Genomic DNA, 19,001 nt, shown 5'->3' on the forward strand with positions numbered 1-19,001 from the left:
AGGTGCTTGCACCATTTTGCACCCGCTACCATCAAAGGCTCGTTCATACCACTACGGCAGTGCCGGGGCATGTGCCTTTCCCATGCCTGCATAAAAGCTCAAAACTGTTGGCATTGCCAATGCTAGTTTCCTTTTGTAACTGCCAATAACACCTAACCCACAGACTACAGGGCTTTTTTCAGCCAGGGATTACATATGTACCTGAACATTCAACATCAAGAAAACATTTCAATTTGAAAAAAGAAAATTAGGAGAAAGTAAAGTAAAAGAGGATGGCCAGCCCCTGGAGCGGGCGCTAAAAGGACAGCCTGCATAGCGTGCCACCTCTCTGCCCATCCCCCCTCCCCACCCCGGGGTGTATCCAGCACCTGACCTCTCCCTTTCTCGGGAGGCGGAAGGGGTGTTCCTAGGCCCAGACACATCCGGCCTCAGGCTCTGGGGAACATTAAGGCGAGGTGTTGCAGCATCGGTCTTTCACTTAGTCCCCCCCCCCCCCTCCTTGTAATAATGCCTAGAAGATAATGGCTGGCTGTGGAAAGAATGTATACACTGATGCCAACGTTTCCCTTTCAGTGACGTACGGAACCATTGCGGATGTTCATATGAGTTGGTGATTGTGTGCTAAATTTTTTCTATCACAGGTGGAGTTATGGGCCGGTCCTAGCTGGGGAGGAGCTTTTGACATTGTGGTTCTGGCCGTGAGCGGTTCCGCATGGCTGCACTCGAGACAAGTTCGGATGATGAGCACTGACTCCCTTTAGGGACAGTTGAGAATCCTCGTCAACTGGAGTACAGTGGTCCAGGGGCTATACAGCCTGACACTTGATAACCAAAGGCAGACGTCCACTACTTTGCAAATCGCAAACCGGAAGTGGCACGTGTCACCCGTGACAACGACATCGTTAGGCTTACGTGGCTGGGACCGCTCCCATTTGTTTGTTCCAATAAAATGCGATCTTTGTGTTCCTAAACAATTGTTTCTGTGGTTACTGTGAGTGGAATACAACCCTTTGCATACATGCCCTGGATCCCAAAGGAAAAGGTGGGAGTGGGAGACGGCCTGCTATGAGTAATAGGAGAGGGTGATTGTACAATGAAAGCAAAGTGAGAACTGAAACACGCGGTACCACAAAGCAGGATATTTGGTGACCGCAGACGCTGTGAATATGACCCAGGTCACCCCTACATCCCTGGCGCAGTGGCATCGGTCGACGCGCCTGCAGCCGGCTGCTGCCTGTCCCCATTAGTCAGGATGACTGATTGGCTAATCATTCTAATTTTGGCTTCTGGCTGCGCATTGATTGGGTGGAGGGTGTTTTATACATGAGCAGCACACAACACTGCAGCAATGTGAGCCAGCACTAACAGGAGGCGAGGCCTGGAAGACAGGGACATTTGCATCCACTAATTAGCCATCACAATGCGTCCCCCCTGGACCTTGCGAGACGAGTCGCTCCACGCGACGCAGTGACCTGAAACTCTGCCTCCTCGCGAGGTTGCGGCTCAATTCTCCCTCTTGGCCAATGCTCCCGATGTTCACTTGACAGTGACTGCAGAAAGTGCTGAGGTACCACCGTGGGACAGGGGTGAGCAGTCTCCGAAGCGGATGAATTTGGTGTTCATCAGCCACATTCAAAAGCCTTCTACACGGCGCTGGGAAAGAGTGCCATCCAAAAAGAGTGCCACCCCAAAAGAGTGCCAATGAATGCCAGAATACTGGTTAGGTTTCGAGTTCATTCCACAAGGCAAGCACGCAGCCTTTTTATGATTAAAAGGGTGTTCTTCCCCCGTTGTTAGCTCCCCGATCCCTTGTATTGATCTCTTGTGACACGCTTCCCTCCCCGTGCACTTCCCTTATGGCTAGTAAAGCGCAACGTTGCTTCCAAAGGGTAGGTCAGTGCTCCGTACCCAAATAATAATTAATTGAGCGGTATGTTTTTGTTATGTTTTTTGTAGCGGTTTGTAGAATGATACATTGCAAGAAAGCCAAGTGCAAATGCTAGCAGGCGGGATGGGCAGCAACTCTGATGGGTCAGTGTTCGAAGTGCATGAAAAGATGTTTTGGAACTATGTTCGCTGCTGGCCTGCCCCGCCCGCCACAAACCGCACTGCCATGCCCCCTCCCACGCACAATACAAGCCCTCAAACACATGTGCCTGCTCTTTAAGGTAAGGCTCAGTGCAGTGCAAGTTGTAACTGCTTTCTACACTTATTTTAAAACAAAACCATTCTGGAACGATTTGTTTTTTTAGAATAAAAGAATAGGAACAGTAAAACTTAATTTTAAAAAAGGAGAGCACCGCTCCCGCCACTTCGACCACGGAGATGGGTGGATACACGCAGGTGGCCTTCAAGGTTTTATCATACATAACAGTGACAACTACACTTGCTTCTAAAGCCAGACAATGAGATTCTGCTCTTAATGTTGCAGGTTCATCGTTGGGTCTACTTCTTAGTTGGGGGATTTGCCAGCAGCCACTATTTAAGGTCTCTTTTTGCAGCTCTGTTGCTGCCTGCAACTCACTGATGACACCCAATGAGGCCCATGCATGCTTGGGCATGCTTGTGGTCTTCTGCAAAAGGCGCATGTCAAGCAGTTCAGGCTGGACTGCCCCATTTGGGGAGGGAGACCAAGCAGGCTTTGCATATGGTGATTCCCCTTTCTGCAAGGGTCTGGCAGGCTGAAGAACGATGGTCTGAAAAGTTGCCCGGAGGTATGGTTTTTGTATGGTTTGTAATTGTATTTTATGATAATGGTTGTAAAAGGTTTTTAGGAATTTTTGCAATTTTACATTGTTTTAGATGGTGATATGACGATGTGTGATGTATAAAATAAAATTGTGAATTGTTTTGGTGTAATGATGGTTATTGTGTGGAGACTTAGTACCTATATGTTAAAAGTACTAAGGTGATAGGACCTGGTGAGGACAAGGAGAGGTAACAAGCGGACGCGTTTGATCTTTTGTCTAAGGATTGCCCGGAGGATGTGCCAGAAGTTCAAACCTTCCAGTCATCACATCTGTGGCGGCATTTAGGCCGGATCTGTTGTGGTCAGTCACCGGATCTTGCGTGATGGAATGATCTGTTGCAAAGCGAGCCAGTTTAAGGATTCTAGGCTTGCAGTCATGTGGTCTCTTCTCTTCAAATCATGCACATAATCCTGGTGGTCTGGTTATGGTCAAGATGCATTTCCTCGTCAAGAATTATGGATTGCGACAAAAAATTCTCCTCTGCATATTCCAGCAGGGGAGAGATGTTCTTAAATAAACAAAGTTGGATAATGGTTTTTCTGCCGATTGGCACCACCATTTGTCGAATCCCACGCAAATGCAAACACGACTCGGCGGTTCTTGGCCAGCTCAGTGTGTGTGTGGAACATGAGTTTGGGTTCACGGGAAAGGCAGGAATTGACAGATCTTGAGGCAAAATGCTGTCAATTCCATTTTGCTACATTCAATCTAAGACCGCTCACTGTCATCCATTCAAATATCATTTGAATGTTTTGTCAAATGAGGCTGAGGTATGTGATTTTATTTGCATCTGTATAGAGAATTCTATAGGGAACCAGGAAGAACATTTCCCAAAAAGGTTTGCCCACAAAGACAAAAGAAATCAACTTTTCATATGTGAATTATAAGATTGTACAAGAACACAACCTGGATGTTCAAATCTAAATTTCACCAAGTAGAACACCACCGACCACAGGACAGTATAAAAGGCAAGTTAGTGAATCGGCACACAACTGACTATGCATAGGTTCAAGCACCTTTAGACGAAGGCAATCAACTTTTGGTCCGGGACAACACGCACATCCAGAAATAAATCAGCAAGAATAATCAAATCCAAAACAGTCCAACATGGGATTCCACAGAGCAAGGGGCACGTTGGAGAGAAAGTTGACATACAATTCACTGAAGTCTTCATAATCGTCAAGCCTGCCATTCCTGGTGTGCTCTAGCACCTTGAAGCGTTTCAGGTGCTAGATGGAATTACCAATCATGATTTCAGACCCAAATAATCGGACAGACTCAAAGAACATGGCAAAGCACTACATTATTATCAGCATAGAATAAAGTAGGGCAATCTGGTGAACCACAAACTGTAGTCCATGCACTCATTCAATTTTGATTACACAACATTTTTTTACCTCAACGTACGCCATTTATGAAGTCATCCTATGTGGCAAACTGTAAAACCTATTGAAGGGAGGAATTGGTTAAGGGAACATGTATACCTATATACAATAATTATCAGTAAAACCACTGGATGCCCCTTATCTACTAGGCACACCTTGAACCACCTCTAGCTATGTATAATACAGATTATAGCAGAATAACAGCAGCGTGTTGGCCTTTGCAACATTGTATAGCATGTTGCTACATAGATCCTCTGATTAGTTGGCATTCTCTCCCAACCTTGGACTTTCGTCTTGTTAGCAGCACATAAGCAAAATAAAACTCTGGTGCAGAGAGGAACGTCAGACAACTACCCACTTGCCCAATTAGTCCATCTCTCAAGCCCCAAGCATAGGCTTCTTCTTTATAGTTGACCTTGCAGCCTGCTCTACATTCTGGGACTTTGAGGGAATGTAGGTACACAATTATCTTTGTCTGCAGCTTAATGAATAGCCCTTGATTTTGATTTCTGAATCACGTGTGAGGAGACCACGATTTTGTCCATTTCATCCTTTTATTTACTGCTCTTTGATTTAAGCTGGGTGTCATTACTCTTTTTGGCCTCTGGAGACTAGCTCACTCCACCTTGCATAGGTTTTTCGCATCTTTGATCGTCCAATACGTGGCGTTCGCAGATGTTTTCTTATTCACTTAATCAAAGAGAAATAGATCTTGCATACATGGCTTATCCTCTTGTCTCCCTGTGTGCCCTGCAATTATTCCTCGATGTGGCATCCTTGATCCGAGGGTAATAGACTCCACTGTGTTCCTCACACAAAGCTGTTTTTCCAGCACCTTCTGACTCTGATGCCCTGGCCTGTCTCTGAGGTAGCTTGATTGGTTTCAACAGTCCGACAGCCATCTTTTTCTCATGGCCATGTTATGTTTTCTTCTACAGCAAGCTTCTGCATGTCTCAGCTACATTGCATATATGCATTCACTTCATCTCTTCTCACTTATTTGTTCCGTTCATATGATTTGTCTTTTATTCCATGTTTCGCTTATTACTTCAGGTACATCCTTATTCTTTAAGTATTTGCATATCGTTCCAGGGCGTCTTCATGTCTTTCCCTCATGACATCACTGTCCTCGTCCGATTTCACTTCCAGCTCTTCCAGTGGTGTGTGCAGACACCCTTCAGTGTGGAGGAGGGGGACACATTCAATACAGTTGTCCGAGTTCATATCGTCTCTCATACACTCAATGCGGTATTGGGACAATACCTGCTCGTCTGCTGTTCCAATATGATGGTGGTGAGGGGGCGGGAGCTTGGGATGACGTGTCCACCTGCTTCTCTGCGCTGGCATACATTGTCCTCCCATAGCTAGTCAGGGACAGTCTATAAACCCAATGCTCAACGTGTGATCCGTTTGTCAATTGCACAATTTTTAAATGTTTCTTCACACTCAATGATCTATATGTCCAAAATCATGAATGAAATGTCAGCTCCAAGTATTGAGCAAAATAATGGTGTCCAGAAACCACCAGCACACAGGGATGGGATACCAATGTTCCAAAGTCGATCCCATCAAAGATACACCCCAAAAGTACCTGACCCATAGGCAACAAACTAAATGCCTTAGAAAGCATTAAAAAGCAGCAGCGTCACTAAGAGGGAGTCTGTGCAGTGCCTACGGTGAGCATGGCACGCAGAAGCACTTCTTGCATTGTGTAAAGTAGAACACAATCGCCATCACTAACATTTAGCGCAGCACATACCATCCCTCCACATATAGACTGACATATCCATAGATGGAGGTGTACCCCAGTCCCCAAAAAGCTTACAGGCCCGAGAGGCCTCTGTGGATATGCTTGAAGGAATATCACATATTTTCCTTGCATAGACATAATTAAGCAATCCAAGAAGGCTTTGTCTAATTAATCGTATCGCTTCTCCCTTTTTGACAGCTCATATTTAAGCTTCATGAACTCAAATGTGTGAACTGATGGGCACGCGCACACATCCTCTACCTGCAGGAAACGTGCCATTCCCCACTCTTTCCAGTACAGCTTCTCATCCATAATGGTCCCTTCACATGCAAGATAGTTCGAACCCTATACGGACATACACTCCTTCCAATTCCCAAAAGTGGAGTATACGGTCAGTGTGATTGCATTCCGGTTCAACAAGCATTGCATAGATAAGTTATCTAGACTGGGGCAGGGAGGATAGCTCAAGTGCAACACTGGCAACAAAAATCACTGAGCAGCACGGGTTCCATACCCGGTACCGGGCTTGGAGGCTTGCATCCGGCATGAAGCGCAAAATGAAAGGGCAAAAAAAAAAAACATATATGAAGACTAAGCATATTGTCTCTCAAGCATTTTAAACAGGGCGTTTCACTCAACTGGCTTGAAGCAGTACCCAATAGCTTGCAACAAAACAGCCCTTGGCTAATTTTTCCTTCTGCACACATCTGCAGAACCGGTCACCAAATGGAGCCCTTTTCTCCACACCCCACAGAAAGGCCCCAATTCAGTATTCACCAATGGGAGCAGCAGTGCATTGAAAAGAGATCAATTTCAGGAGAATTGCTGTTTTGATCACTCTGATCTAACCACAGGCATACGAGTGATCAACTGATAATACCCTTTCCACTCCTTACAGCACTCCTGAAACGTTCACCAGCACCCGCCCGATCACACCCATTACCCCTACACTCAAATATTACACACTGCCTTCTGACCACTTCCAGTGGCTTCCCTGGAAGGGTGGTAGACTAGGAACAGATCACTCCCAAAAGTGTTTAGTAAAATCCAGTAGAGTTCTCAAGCAACTTCCGAACGCTGCAGCAAAAGGACAACAACATCTGCAGAGCCAAGTCTTTTATGCTCTGATGCGCCATCAGTCACACGCATGATATCACGCATTTGGCATATCGTGCCAGATAATGCTGGGCCCCCTCTCCCGCTCTCCCAGGATCAACTACAATCAGAAATATTTTATTAGTGGGCACACAAGCCACCAACCAAGATTAAAGGGCTCTAAAGGGAAATTAAACCATCAAACCTTCATAGTGACCACTCCCCAAAAAACACCAGCACACATGGTCCAATGACTTTTCCTGATCAATGAAGCAACATCTTTACACATGTACATAACATCTAACAGGGTCCTGATATGAAGACTGCCATACCTGCCTTTGAAAAAAGCTACAATGACCTAGATGAATTAGGCTTCCAAACATTGTGTACAAACGCAAGGCATATACCCTACCTAAGGTATGGATGTCAGTTCTACATGGCTATTGGTTTGAAATTCACATACATTGTGCAATCCTACTCTGGTTTGGGTATCAAACTAGTTAGGGCTGCAAACACACAGTCCAAACAGCTTTCCCTAGCTACGGCTACAGTTCTGCAGTGAGGGAGCCGGCATAGCAACATAACACTTGTCCAATTCAGCTTGGAAACCATCCAACCCCCGGAACCTCCCCCCAATCCTCACTTGATCAACATTTTCCCATACTTTTACTTTAATACATTTATATAGCGCAACCATGGACCCTAAGGCGTGAGGGCACTACATGACAAATACAACAAATAAAGCAAAAAGATCCAAAAAGGGAAGCCAGAAGGAGAATATTTTAAGAACATGTCAAGATCATTTAATTGAACAAATGGGTCTTTAATCTTTTCTTATACAGGTACAGGGAGTCTATGGATCTCAACTCTAGGGGGAGAGCATTCCAAGCTCTAGGTCCATTTGAGGTGAAGGCTGCATTAGCTACTCTAACAGTGTGGCACTTTGGTTCAAATAATAGGTGCATATTATTTGACCTCAACGTTCTTGTGTTAGTTCATATGGATACTAGCTGTTGTAAATATCCAGGCATGTTCCCAGATCTGCACTTGTGTACAATAGTAAGAGTGCGAAATGGGAATCTGGCAGCCACAGGCAACCAGTGCAACTCACGTCTCGCTGTCGTAACATGATCTCTATTTTGAGATTCATGACGGCTCCAATAGCTCCATTTTGACATTTGTAGCCCGTTACATTCGGACTTATTGATTCCCATAAGGAGACTAGAGCAATAATCTATTTTTGTGCCTACTATTGCTCTCACAATAGTCTGCATTGTCCTGTGAAATAATAGGCCTTAAGTGTGCTAAAAGTTTGATGTAGTAAGCACATGATGAAACAAGACTAGTGACATGCTGTTTCATGCACATGTGTTGATCAAAGGTCACTCCCAGCGTTTTGATGGATTCTTCTCCCAACTGGAAGTTATCATACTGAGGGCCAAGTTTATTAATAGTGTGTGGTGAGCCAATTACAAGCAGTTCAGTTTTTGACTTGTTCAGTGCTAACTTATTGTGGACCATCCAGGTTTCAATTAGAGTAAAGAGACTGTTGATGGCCAACTCATCTATACTATGAGATCCAGAGAGCGGGATGACACACTGAGTGTCATCCGCATAGTTGGTGAATATAATATTCTCATGATCAAGCATTGCAAACAGAGAAGCGGTAAAAATATTGTAAAAGCAAGGGGAGGTGCAAGCACCCCGTGGAACACCACAGGTCGTGATGATGAAGTCCGATTCAGCGTTGTTAAGGAATGACAATACCCCGTTGCGAGCTAGCGGGGAGAAATTAGCAACTTCACACAACCTGGTGGCCATGATATCGTGGTCCACCAGGTCGAAAGCCGCAGAGAGATCCAGTAACATGACTAGAGATGCTGCCTTGTTATCCATACGGGCCATCAGCTTAGACTTGAGTTCGAGGAGTGCTGTTTCAGTGCCATATCCAACCCGAAATCCAGACTGATGGTCGTTTAAAATGGGATAGGTCTTGAGATGATCTGCAATTTGTAGATTGGCCACTCGGTCCAGAATCTTAAGTAAGAGATGCTGTGTTAGTAATTGGACGATAGTTATTTGGCGAATCAACTGAAAGCCCAGGTTTTTTCAGAATTGGCATGACCCAAGATTTCTTACATTGCTGGGGGACCGTGCTGATGGAAATAGAGGTATTAACAAATTGGCGAATGGAAGTATTTAAAGAAGGGGCACAAGTTTTAATTATCATGGTAGTATGGATGTCTTATTTCTTGTAGGCTTAAGTTGATTAATAATAGTTTCTAAGTCCTTGTCAGTTATGGGGGATAAGTTAAAGATTGGAATTGTCGCTGGTCTATGATAGGTCCAATCCACAGGTGTGGCCTTGGAGCATTTTAGGTTGTTGCTTTTCTCTAATATGTTTCCCTTAATGGTATCAAGTTTTTTATGCATCGCTTGTTGCATAACGTTGCACCAGGTAACATCTGAAATAGATCTATCTGGAGTGGTGTGATTCGATCTTTCTTGTTCATTCAAGAAGCGAAAGAAAGAGCTCTTTGGTGTTGTGTTTTGCGTTTTGAATTCTGTCATTGAAAAAGCTAGATTTAGCTTTGAGAATAGCCTTTTTATAGATAGAAACAGAAGCTTTATATTTGTTGAGAAGCAATGATGCGTTATGCTTCTTCCACAAATGATAAGATTTAAAAGTGAGTGATTTCAGAGACTGAAGCTCCGATGTGAACCATAGATTGTGATTGGTTTCAATTTTCATTATTTTCATTTTTGTTGGGGCTAGAGTATTAGCAACACTTTCTAGATTGGAGGAGATCCTTATAGCTAGATTTTCCAGAGTATCAGTGATAGGATCAGTTATAGTGTTGAGAATAGATTCTACCTTATTCATCTTAATATTTTTTAGGTTCCGATGCAGTTTTTTAGTGGGGTTCTGACATTTAAGTTTAATGGGGAAATCTACCCGAATGTCGAAATTCACAAAAAAATGAACCAACCATGGACATGGTGATACTATTATATTATAGATGTCAGTCTCGTGACTAGCTACCCAATCTAAAGTATGGCCCAAACTAGGAGTGGGCTCCTGAATCCATTGTGTAAAGCCTAATTCCTGCAGAACTTTCTGCATTTCTATGGCAGTCTCATCTTCCTTATGGTTAAACCATAGATTGAAATCTCCCAAGAGCAAATATTTTATATTTGCTTTAACAGAGGCAAGTAGAAAGGTTGACAGATTCTTTACAAAGTCGCTTATTATGTGGGGGGTTTATATAGCAGGAGAATGTTTAGAGTACTCTCTGCACTCAAACTGCTTTTAATACAGAGAGAGTCCACACCCTCCATTATAAATTCCCTACTTTCCCAAAAGTAGCGAGCTAATTTATGTATTCTAGCAACACCCCCACCCTTGCCATCCTTTCTGTCACATCTAATCATTCCATATCCAGAAGGGATAGCTAGATTAAGTGAAGGGCCAGCAGCTAATTGAGCCCATGCCTCAGTGATTGCGCATAGATCTATATTCTGCTCTTCAATATGAGGGGCGATCTCCACTGCATGTTTTACCAGAGACCTAGTGTTGATCAGTAAGGTTTTGATAGAGTTATGGTGAGTGGCTAATTTAGCAGGATCAGGTTTAGGGGCTATATCTATATCTGTAACTATGTCTGTGTTATCATTAGGTGGGGAGATGATGTTAGTAGCAGGTGCAGAGTCAAGGTAACAATTAGTAGTGACAGAGTCATTAATACTGGGGTTATATTGAGTGGTGGTATCGAGCTCCTTTATAGGTATGTCACCAACATTGATGGGAGCAGCAGTATTTCCTAATGTGGACATACTTCTAATATCTGCTAAAACAGTGTCTATATGTTTTACTTTAGCGCTAATATGATCAGTAATCGATTTTTTGTTTAAGTAGCTTACCTTTCGCTGCCTCGATTGCAGCAAGAGCCTCCTGGATTCCCATGTTTAGCAAATGAGGAGTAGCGAGTGTCACAGCGCGACGCGACAAGACGCTGATTAGCGCAGATAGGCTTAACCGGTGCGCGCAGGCGCGTTTGCGCCGGGGAGAAATGCGCGACGTGGAACTACTAATCAAGATGGGATATGTAGTTCCACGGTGCAGTCAAATGCAAATAGCCTCAAATTCAAACTTGTACACTCTAATTACACTAATAGTCAGGTTCGAGGTAGGCACCGTCCTAAGGCAGAGTAAATAAAAGGCTAACAACTTGGTAGCTAATGTAAGTTAAAAGAAGATTACATTTCGATTTTCTGCACAATCTAAAAATACAATATTAAAACATGGTTTTATATATATATATATATATATATATATGATATACAAGTACATCCGAATCCAGACTCCCTCCAGCCTCTTGACTGCGTCATATTAAGGCAGTGGAGGAAAGGTTTTGGGGGGGCCAAGATAGGTTGAGGACTATTCTAGAATATTTTAGGCGATCCCCACATCGTTTTTTTCAGTGCTACCATTGGCCAGCACTCCCACCACTGGGCTGGACTGAATTCATGCGATAGGCGGGTTTGACTCTAGCTTCTTCACCTAGTTGGCCAGCAGCCAGCTTGCTCCCTCACCCCCTACTCCCATAAAATGTGCTTGGTATCATGAACCTCCCTTGCAAAACACCTCTCCAGTCCCACCACCAGCTCAGTCCTTACCCATTTCAAAGGAAGCAGGGCTGAGTCCAGATGAGAACTTGAAAATAGACTCCCCCTGCTTGAGCCACTCCCTCCCCCCCCCCCATTTCATTTACCTCATCTTCTCCCTTTTCCACTTTTTCTAGGAGAGATGGCGATCAATCTTTCTCTGCCAGCATGGTCTCCATCACACCCTAAACCAGGAACACGTCTTTGGCTGAGCACAAATGGCAGTGTCAAATCAGTTAAGTTCCCCCACGTGCCATGCTGGCATAACCCTTCAGCCCCCTTCCTTTTACGAGGGGCAGCAGGTTACTCAACACCTCTCTGAAAAGGTAATTACTCATATTAGCGCCATAGGACCATCTATCCAGCTCAACTCCACCAATTTAAAGTGGCCCTCGCCTGGTTTTTTTTATAAACAATGTTTACATTACAGCTCGATACGGCAAAATCGAGCTTGCCGTCCAGTATGGAACCCTCGTTTTCCAGCAGCTATTTCTTGCAACAGAACCTTCTCTGCCGCCACGTGGGTCAGCAACCTCCCCTTCTGAGGGCTATTCAGCCCCAGTATGCAACAGGACAAATGTCAGAGGATGGCACATGGCACGGCAGGATCCACAAATACTTTTAGCAGGATAGCTGCTTGCCCTCATCAAATCCACCAATACCAGCTCGCAGCTCATGCATCATAAGAGTGTTAAAGACGACATTAAGACACAAAACTACACACACAGACCGGGAAAGACATAGGGGCGTGAAACGTTCCATCTACTCTAACCTGGAGAGCTCTACAGGGAGCCAGGATTTAGAGAATACAGAACAAAAGCAAAACAGGATACCAACTGATCAGATGAGCCAAAACAAGCTCCCAACTCCCACGCCTCCACAAATCCGCCCTCCTACCTACACGGCTTGGCAATCAAAAGTATCCAAATAGCAGCAAACCCCACCCCACCCACAATGGAGTGGCTAGCCACACTGCCGTCCAATTGTGCATATTGCACAGTGGTCGAAGGGAGCGGGCTCCTCTACTTTTTTAAATTAAGTTTCACTGTTCCTATACTTTTAATAAACTATTTCGGAATGGTTTCGTTGTTTTTCCTTTGTCTTTACACAGTGGTGGAGGTGGGATGAAGGAAAGGCGAGACCCAGGTATAGGGTTTGTATTGAGAGTGGGAGGGGGCATGGCGATGGGGATTGAGGAGAGTGGAGGGGTCTGGTCTACAGGGAACATAATTCCACTACTTCTTGCCATACACTACGACCACTACTATTGCATTGACACATATCCACGCAGCACAGGATTCACCCCACAAGGCATGCATAGCCACGGTAAGCAACATTGTAGTTGTCATGACAGAAGCATGTTAAAGCCCTCACTCCTTCAAGAAAGTGTGCATCCGCAATAGTATCTCAAAATCTCATGGGGCCCCAAAGCAATATCCTGGCAGCAACCATTCAGGATCTTAAGAATGTGGCTGTTGATCATTTCTCGGCTACCTCCTCAGTCACGGCACCTGAGCACATTAATTGCAGTCCCTCTTCTAAATACACAAAAAGTAGCACTTAACTAGCGCGGTCCAAAAGGTGACATCAGTGTCCAAGCACCTCCACCATACAGCCAGCACCCACTTTAACATCCAAACGGCATAACAGCTGTTCAGAGGAACACAGCAGCAGGATTCCGGTTGCTGCTATCACGCGCTTGAGGCCAGCACTCATATCCCCCACCCAGCACCTTCATGGACCAATGGTTTGATGTACACCAATCAGACTCTGAGCACTGTCGCTGTACATCTTTGCTGCCAGTCAACCCTTCCACGCAAACTTCATGGCTGCCCGAGAGGCAGCAACTGAAGGGTACAGGCTAAGCTAAGAAGAACACGCGTCACTCCCTGGCGACCTCCAAGAGCCAGCAAAGGATGGCTAAACCACGCAGCATTGCCTTCCAGCCATCAGCAACACCGCACTGCACCGCCGCACTCCAAGCTTCACACTTTCTGGAGGGGCACATCTCCTGCCTGCTCAACTCTTTCCTTGACCTGAACGTTCTCCTTTAGTTGCTTCCCACTAAAATCCCCATTGTAAAGCTGGGTGGGATTTAACCACGCCAAACCGCATGCAGCCACCCGCCTTGAACTGTACTCCCCTCATTTTGCAACTCAGTCTACTTCCCTCCCTCCACGACTGGCTAAAGGACCCACTGATGGGAACTCCTGACACGGTTTTTCCCTCTACTTTCCTCTCTGAACCCTATATTGATCAAGAATAAAATGGAGAAAGGCTCTTGCTCCTTACCTTGATGCGAGAACCCCTCGCTCCCATGTTCATGCATCCATCCACCCTGCTTTTTAGGACTTCCACTATGCACTTATAACTCTCTTTGACCAACATTAGCTTGCCTGCACATGCACCCCTTTCCACCTCTGCCCTCCCCTCCACATTCCACAGTACTATATCAGCTTGGACTCTCAAAACAAACGTGCAACTTGACCGACCATGCTGGAACAAATCAAATAACCACCCCATATCCTACCGTTTGCTTCCTGTGTACTTACTCTGCTAAATCCTAGTCCACAAAACTAACACCCTGCCCCACCAAACCTACCTCCAAGCTTTCCTCACACTTCCCAAGCCAATATCCATTGCCTCCTCATTACTTGCTAATGACTGCTTAGTGCTTTTCCTCAAAGACTTGTAAAATGTTACAATCTCAGCCCTCCCTGCTCCCGCATCCTCCTTCAAGAATGTGTCTCCGACCGACCCACTCTACTCTCCACTACTCCTCTACCTCTACTACTAATTCACCCACTGCGGCTCCAATCCATCTGCTGCTTTTCTGGACATGTTTGCTCCTCAAGCGGTCAAAGAAATGCTCTCAATCTCCTGCACTTATCCCTCTGAGGTCTTGAACGTGCCGGCCACCACTCCTCCACCCTGGACTGCTTTACCCGATGAGAGAATTGAAAGAGCGGAGGACCATCCGGATAGCGGGGCTTGAGCCAGACTCTCCATGTCACCTGACAGATGTATGTGGAGCCCATGTCTTACAAATGTTGCACCTACAGTTAAAGCCCAGCATTAATTGTTAAAAGTCCACCCTTTGCGGGATTGCAGCTACGCTTTAAGGCAGCATGTTAGTGAACTACAAACTCAAGGTGCAAATGACTGAAAGCATCATGCACCCTTCGATATATCTTAACTTTTAATTTAGAACTTAGGATGTACAAACCTTCATCACCAGTAAAAGATATAATAGCAGGAAGAAAGTCGGTGCTCAAAGACATCATAAAACTACAACTGCCATCAAACCTCCAGCCACCAAGACATCCCCATAACAGTTTAAGGGTAGCAGAGTCAGAGTTGGTCTCATTATTGGCCGCACATCTGACCAGGCCCAAGACGCTGAGTGCCCACATTTTGGGAAATCCGTTTCCCTATGGGTCAATATCAGCTCTGACCACAATCCAAGATAGGCAATTAGAGAAATTCTTTGCGGCATTCCCAGAATCTGTTGGATGTGATCAGTACTTCATAGACTGTGCAGAGCATAAGCAACCCTAAATGGTGTTGCCCAAGTGCCGCATATGTGAACGATACAATTACAAAAAATACAAATACTAAAACATGGGGGTGCATGGATTCTCCTGGCCAACCCCATTATTTTTGTTTTAACTCGCTCAACTCCAGCACTGCATGAGAGTTGCTCTACCATTGATGGGTGCCTCAAAAAAAGTTAAAACAGTTTTGAAAATCGCCTCAAGCACCAACAAGGTCGCTATTGGAAAGTGGAAATAAAATGGCATCCATGTTGCTCCGATTCCATTCTGCTCCGGAGTGTTTTCGTAACTGAAAAGCTTGCTTCCATTTATTTTCGCTGCACCTCCCAAGCATAGCTTTCCATCACCGTGGCGCCCCCAGACATTTTTCATAGGGGTGGCCTGATGAGGTCACTGGAAATCTTGGGGTGTCACACGAAGAAGCATTCATAAGAGGCATGCTGGCTGATGGGGTGGCCAGCGTTTTTATAATGGTGGTCGTTACCCGCCCCCAAAACCCCCTTGGCCACGACTCTGTATCACATCTCCGGGCCCCACAGGTGCCGTAAGAGCCATCCTGCTAGTGCTCTGAAACGGTATGTAGTGTCTTGGAAGATTGGTGGCAAAAATAGGTCAATAGTAGAACATACCTTTCTGATCCTTTAAATTCAATGTTGCATTGTGCACGTGGACAATTTGATTCTAAGGTCACAATTCAATGTAAGAAGCAGTCCAAGGATGTGCAGGTTGAAATGGCGCCTATACCTTTCTGCTGGGCTGTCCGGCTCAATGAAGCGAATGAGGGGAGGCGAGGATAAGGTTTCGGTGGCAAAGATTCCTCCTTGAAGCTGAAGACCAAATCCGTTCAGGGGATCACCCCTCAGGACCACTTCAGTGGTCTCCGTATGGATGATCTGACCACCGGGGCCCACTGTGCTCGACGCCAAAGACACTGAAACAAGAAGTAGTTATCAGAGGTCATGGGGCAAATACAAGCCCGGTGTAGTTTACAGACTACAAAAGGACATGCATGTTCACCAAGCCGCCATTTCCACCCAATTGGCTCGCTCTGTAGCCCATGCAGACAAACCTTAGTTACTGGTTTCGTAAAACCTATAATGTACACACTAATACAATTGGATGGCAGATTCACAAAGGTTTAGAGAAGTTTGACTAACTGCTTAAATTCACCCTTTCACATGCGTTTAAGTTGTGTGTGAAGATGCAACATGGCGTACACACTCCTGCAAATGCATGTGTTTATAAGGAAGCCACATTATGGCATCAGTCCTGACCAGTTAATCTTTTCACACAATTACAAAAAGCAGCAATTTTTAAAAGGAGAAGAGTTGCTAATTCGGGAAAAGGTGATAAAAAAGAAGAAAAAACACAAATAAATAGCGATTCCCAACATCCATTGCGTTGGGCGGTATGGTGGTCTTGTTGAATCAAAATAGTCAACTTATTTTTACCTAATTTTGGATGCTCCAGACGCAGATATATATAGATAGGTGTGAAGGTGTGTGTGAAAAGGGGGGGGGGTGGACATTGAATGGATTGGATGGTGAGATTCTTAAAATGGACAACTAAAGCTGAAAGGTTTTCCAATTTGGTGTGCTAAACAGGGACATCTGCATCGTGCAAAGTCGAAACTAACATGTTGCCAAGGACGAGATACCTCATCCTTGGCACTTAAGGGGTTAATGAAACAGAAAACGTTAGAAGGCATTGAATGGCAAAATACCAAAATCACGAAAAAAATGCCTTGGCACTGGGGCGGGGGGAACCCATGGCAGTTAAAAGGTTAAGAATCAACATTTGCTCGTTTAGGCTTCTGAACATAACACATGTTTGGTGTCAAAAGATAAAACCCTACATTTGAAGGACATCCCTGTGCATCAATGCCAGAACCACCCTTTCAAAGTTGCATAAAAGAGGTAATAGGTAGCATGTTGTATTGCAACATTCCTAAAAATTGACTGTGGTTGGAGACATCTTGATTAGTGGCACTATTGAGAAAGACCGACCTAGAGGTCTTTAGAAAGTGAATTCTTCTTACAATACCATCTGACACACTGATTAAAGGCACTTTAGCATCCAAACACTTCAAAAACATGTGTATGGCTAATCAGCCACTGAGGGTCTGCAACCTGTGGTTCTCCAGATGGTTTGGAATACAATTCCCATCAATCCGAACTTACATATCAATGGTGATGCATCATGGGGGCTGTAGTCCAAAACATCTGGTGAGCCAACGTTTGACCATTGAGTGAGATGACAATAAGTTAGCCATGTGGTTGGCTTCAAGGAAGTAATTGGAAGATATGCTCAGTGCCCTCAATGTAGTTCCGCATTCCAGTGGGTATAGCGGGCTGACTGCCTATATATTTTACTGCAAGTAACCTCTTAAGATTATTAAATCTCGGGCAGTGTATTCCTTCACAAGCAATCCAATTAGGACTGATTCCTTAGGTGGGGTGTATGCAACCGGCGGCGCCCCCCCAGAGGTTTTGGACTATGACTCCCGTGATCCATTCACACCAACTATGCTGCTTAGAGCTGATGGGAGTTCTAGTCAAGAACATTGGAAAAGCCAAAGATGATTTACTTTATAGACAATCATCTGGCGTCTACTCTAGCGCTTAAGGAAATGGAAGTTCCAACCCAACCCCCTAGGGCCACATTAATACCAGTTGCTAGAAGGCAATATCTTAGACTTCACCGTACTTTATATCAAATTGCATAGGTATTTCTGTTGGAATTTCAATGCTACTGGTGCATTTTAACATGTTCCAAAGGAGCAGTGTCAAAAATGGTTAAATTAGGATTGCATAAAAATAGCCCCATTTGCAGATGTGTTGGTTGCAGTGATCACCTAATGGACCATGAACGCAAACCCAAATACCCTTAGCAATAGCCACATTTTCATCACTTAAAATAAAGACTTGAAACGAACAAGGATTCATTGTCTGCCAGAAGGCCAGCATTTTATCATCTATGCAGGTATTTCCTAGGTCGTGTGCTAGTTATAGTACTCCTCGCCAGTTTGGCCATCAAAACGACCAAATAAACAACTGTAGTTTGCCAAACTTGCAGCGGATCACTGACATTCATAACAAGAAGTCCCCCGGATGAGCAGGGAAAGAATCAGTAACAATTGAGGGATTATCAGGCGATCTAGAGGCCTTAAGGGCAACAGAAAAGGCCAGATAGATCCATGATACGCAATGCTTTAATGATCACTCCCTGAAAGCTTTTCCCTGAATAAGCCCATAGCAGAGTGATGTACAAAGAGTAGTTTACATAAAGAATCATTTTGAACCCATTGGTCAATAGATGTTGTCATGCATGGCACAAAGCCCCTCACTTGAGGATTTGGTCACACCTATAGGTATAGCAGTGTCACTGTGCAAGATCACACGTTTTCACCTACACGGGGAAGGATGCAAATCTGACTATTTGGGTCACTTAAAAAGCTCTGCTAGTCTTGGCCAATCCAAAGGCAGAGGAAGGCATTGCTCGAGGGCATCTACTTACCCGAACTCTTGTGCTCCTTCCTCCTTTGTCTCCGTCGCATGAGAGTGGCTCTTGGGCTCATAGGATGGTTCGTACGAGGTAGCGTGTTGGAGTTCTGGCTGGGAAAACCTGGGGCGTTCAGGTTCATGGAGGCAGATGAGAAGTTGGCAGCGACAAGTGCTGTTGGGCACAAACACAAAACAAACGACCATGAGGAAAGCCGGCAACTCGAAATACTGAAATCAATCCGAGGGCACTGTTGAAACACGTTTCTATCCAATAAAACCAACAAACATACATATGGGGG

At 44.9% G+C, this 19,001-nt stretch overlaps 1 protein-coding gene across 5 annotated transcripts in view; it reads right to left on the bottom strand.

Annotated features, from left to right (window-relative positions):
- GRIP2 (glutamate receptor interacting protein 2) overlaps positions 1-19,001 on the bottom strand; it is a 1,278,809-nt gene that overhangs the window by 223,244 nt on the left and 1,036,564 nt on the right. For all 5 annotated transcript variants that reach the window (XM_069643409.1, XM_069643410.1, XM_069643412.1 and 2 more), the window contains exons 11-12: positions 18,716-18,874; positions 15,944-16,130 (exon numbers count right to left, since the gene is read on the bottom strand). In XM_069643409.1, the coding sequence (XP_069499510.1) occupies positions 15,944-16,130; positions 18,716-18,874 (346 nt within the window). The remainder of the gene's footprint in view (positions 1-15,943; positions 16,131-18,715; positions 18,875-19,001) is intronic.

Source organism: Ambystoma mexicanum, chromosome 2p (genome assembly GCF_040938575.1).
Source record: "Ambystoma mexicanum isolate Mex_15411 chromosome 2p, UKY_AmexF1_1, whole genome shotgun sequence".
NCBI classification, from domain to species: domain Eukaryota; kingdom Metazoa; phylum Chordata; class Amphibia; order Caudata; family Ambystomatidae; genus Ambystoma; species Ambystoma mexicanum.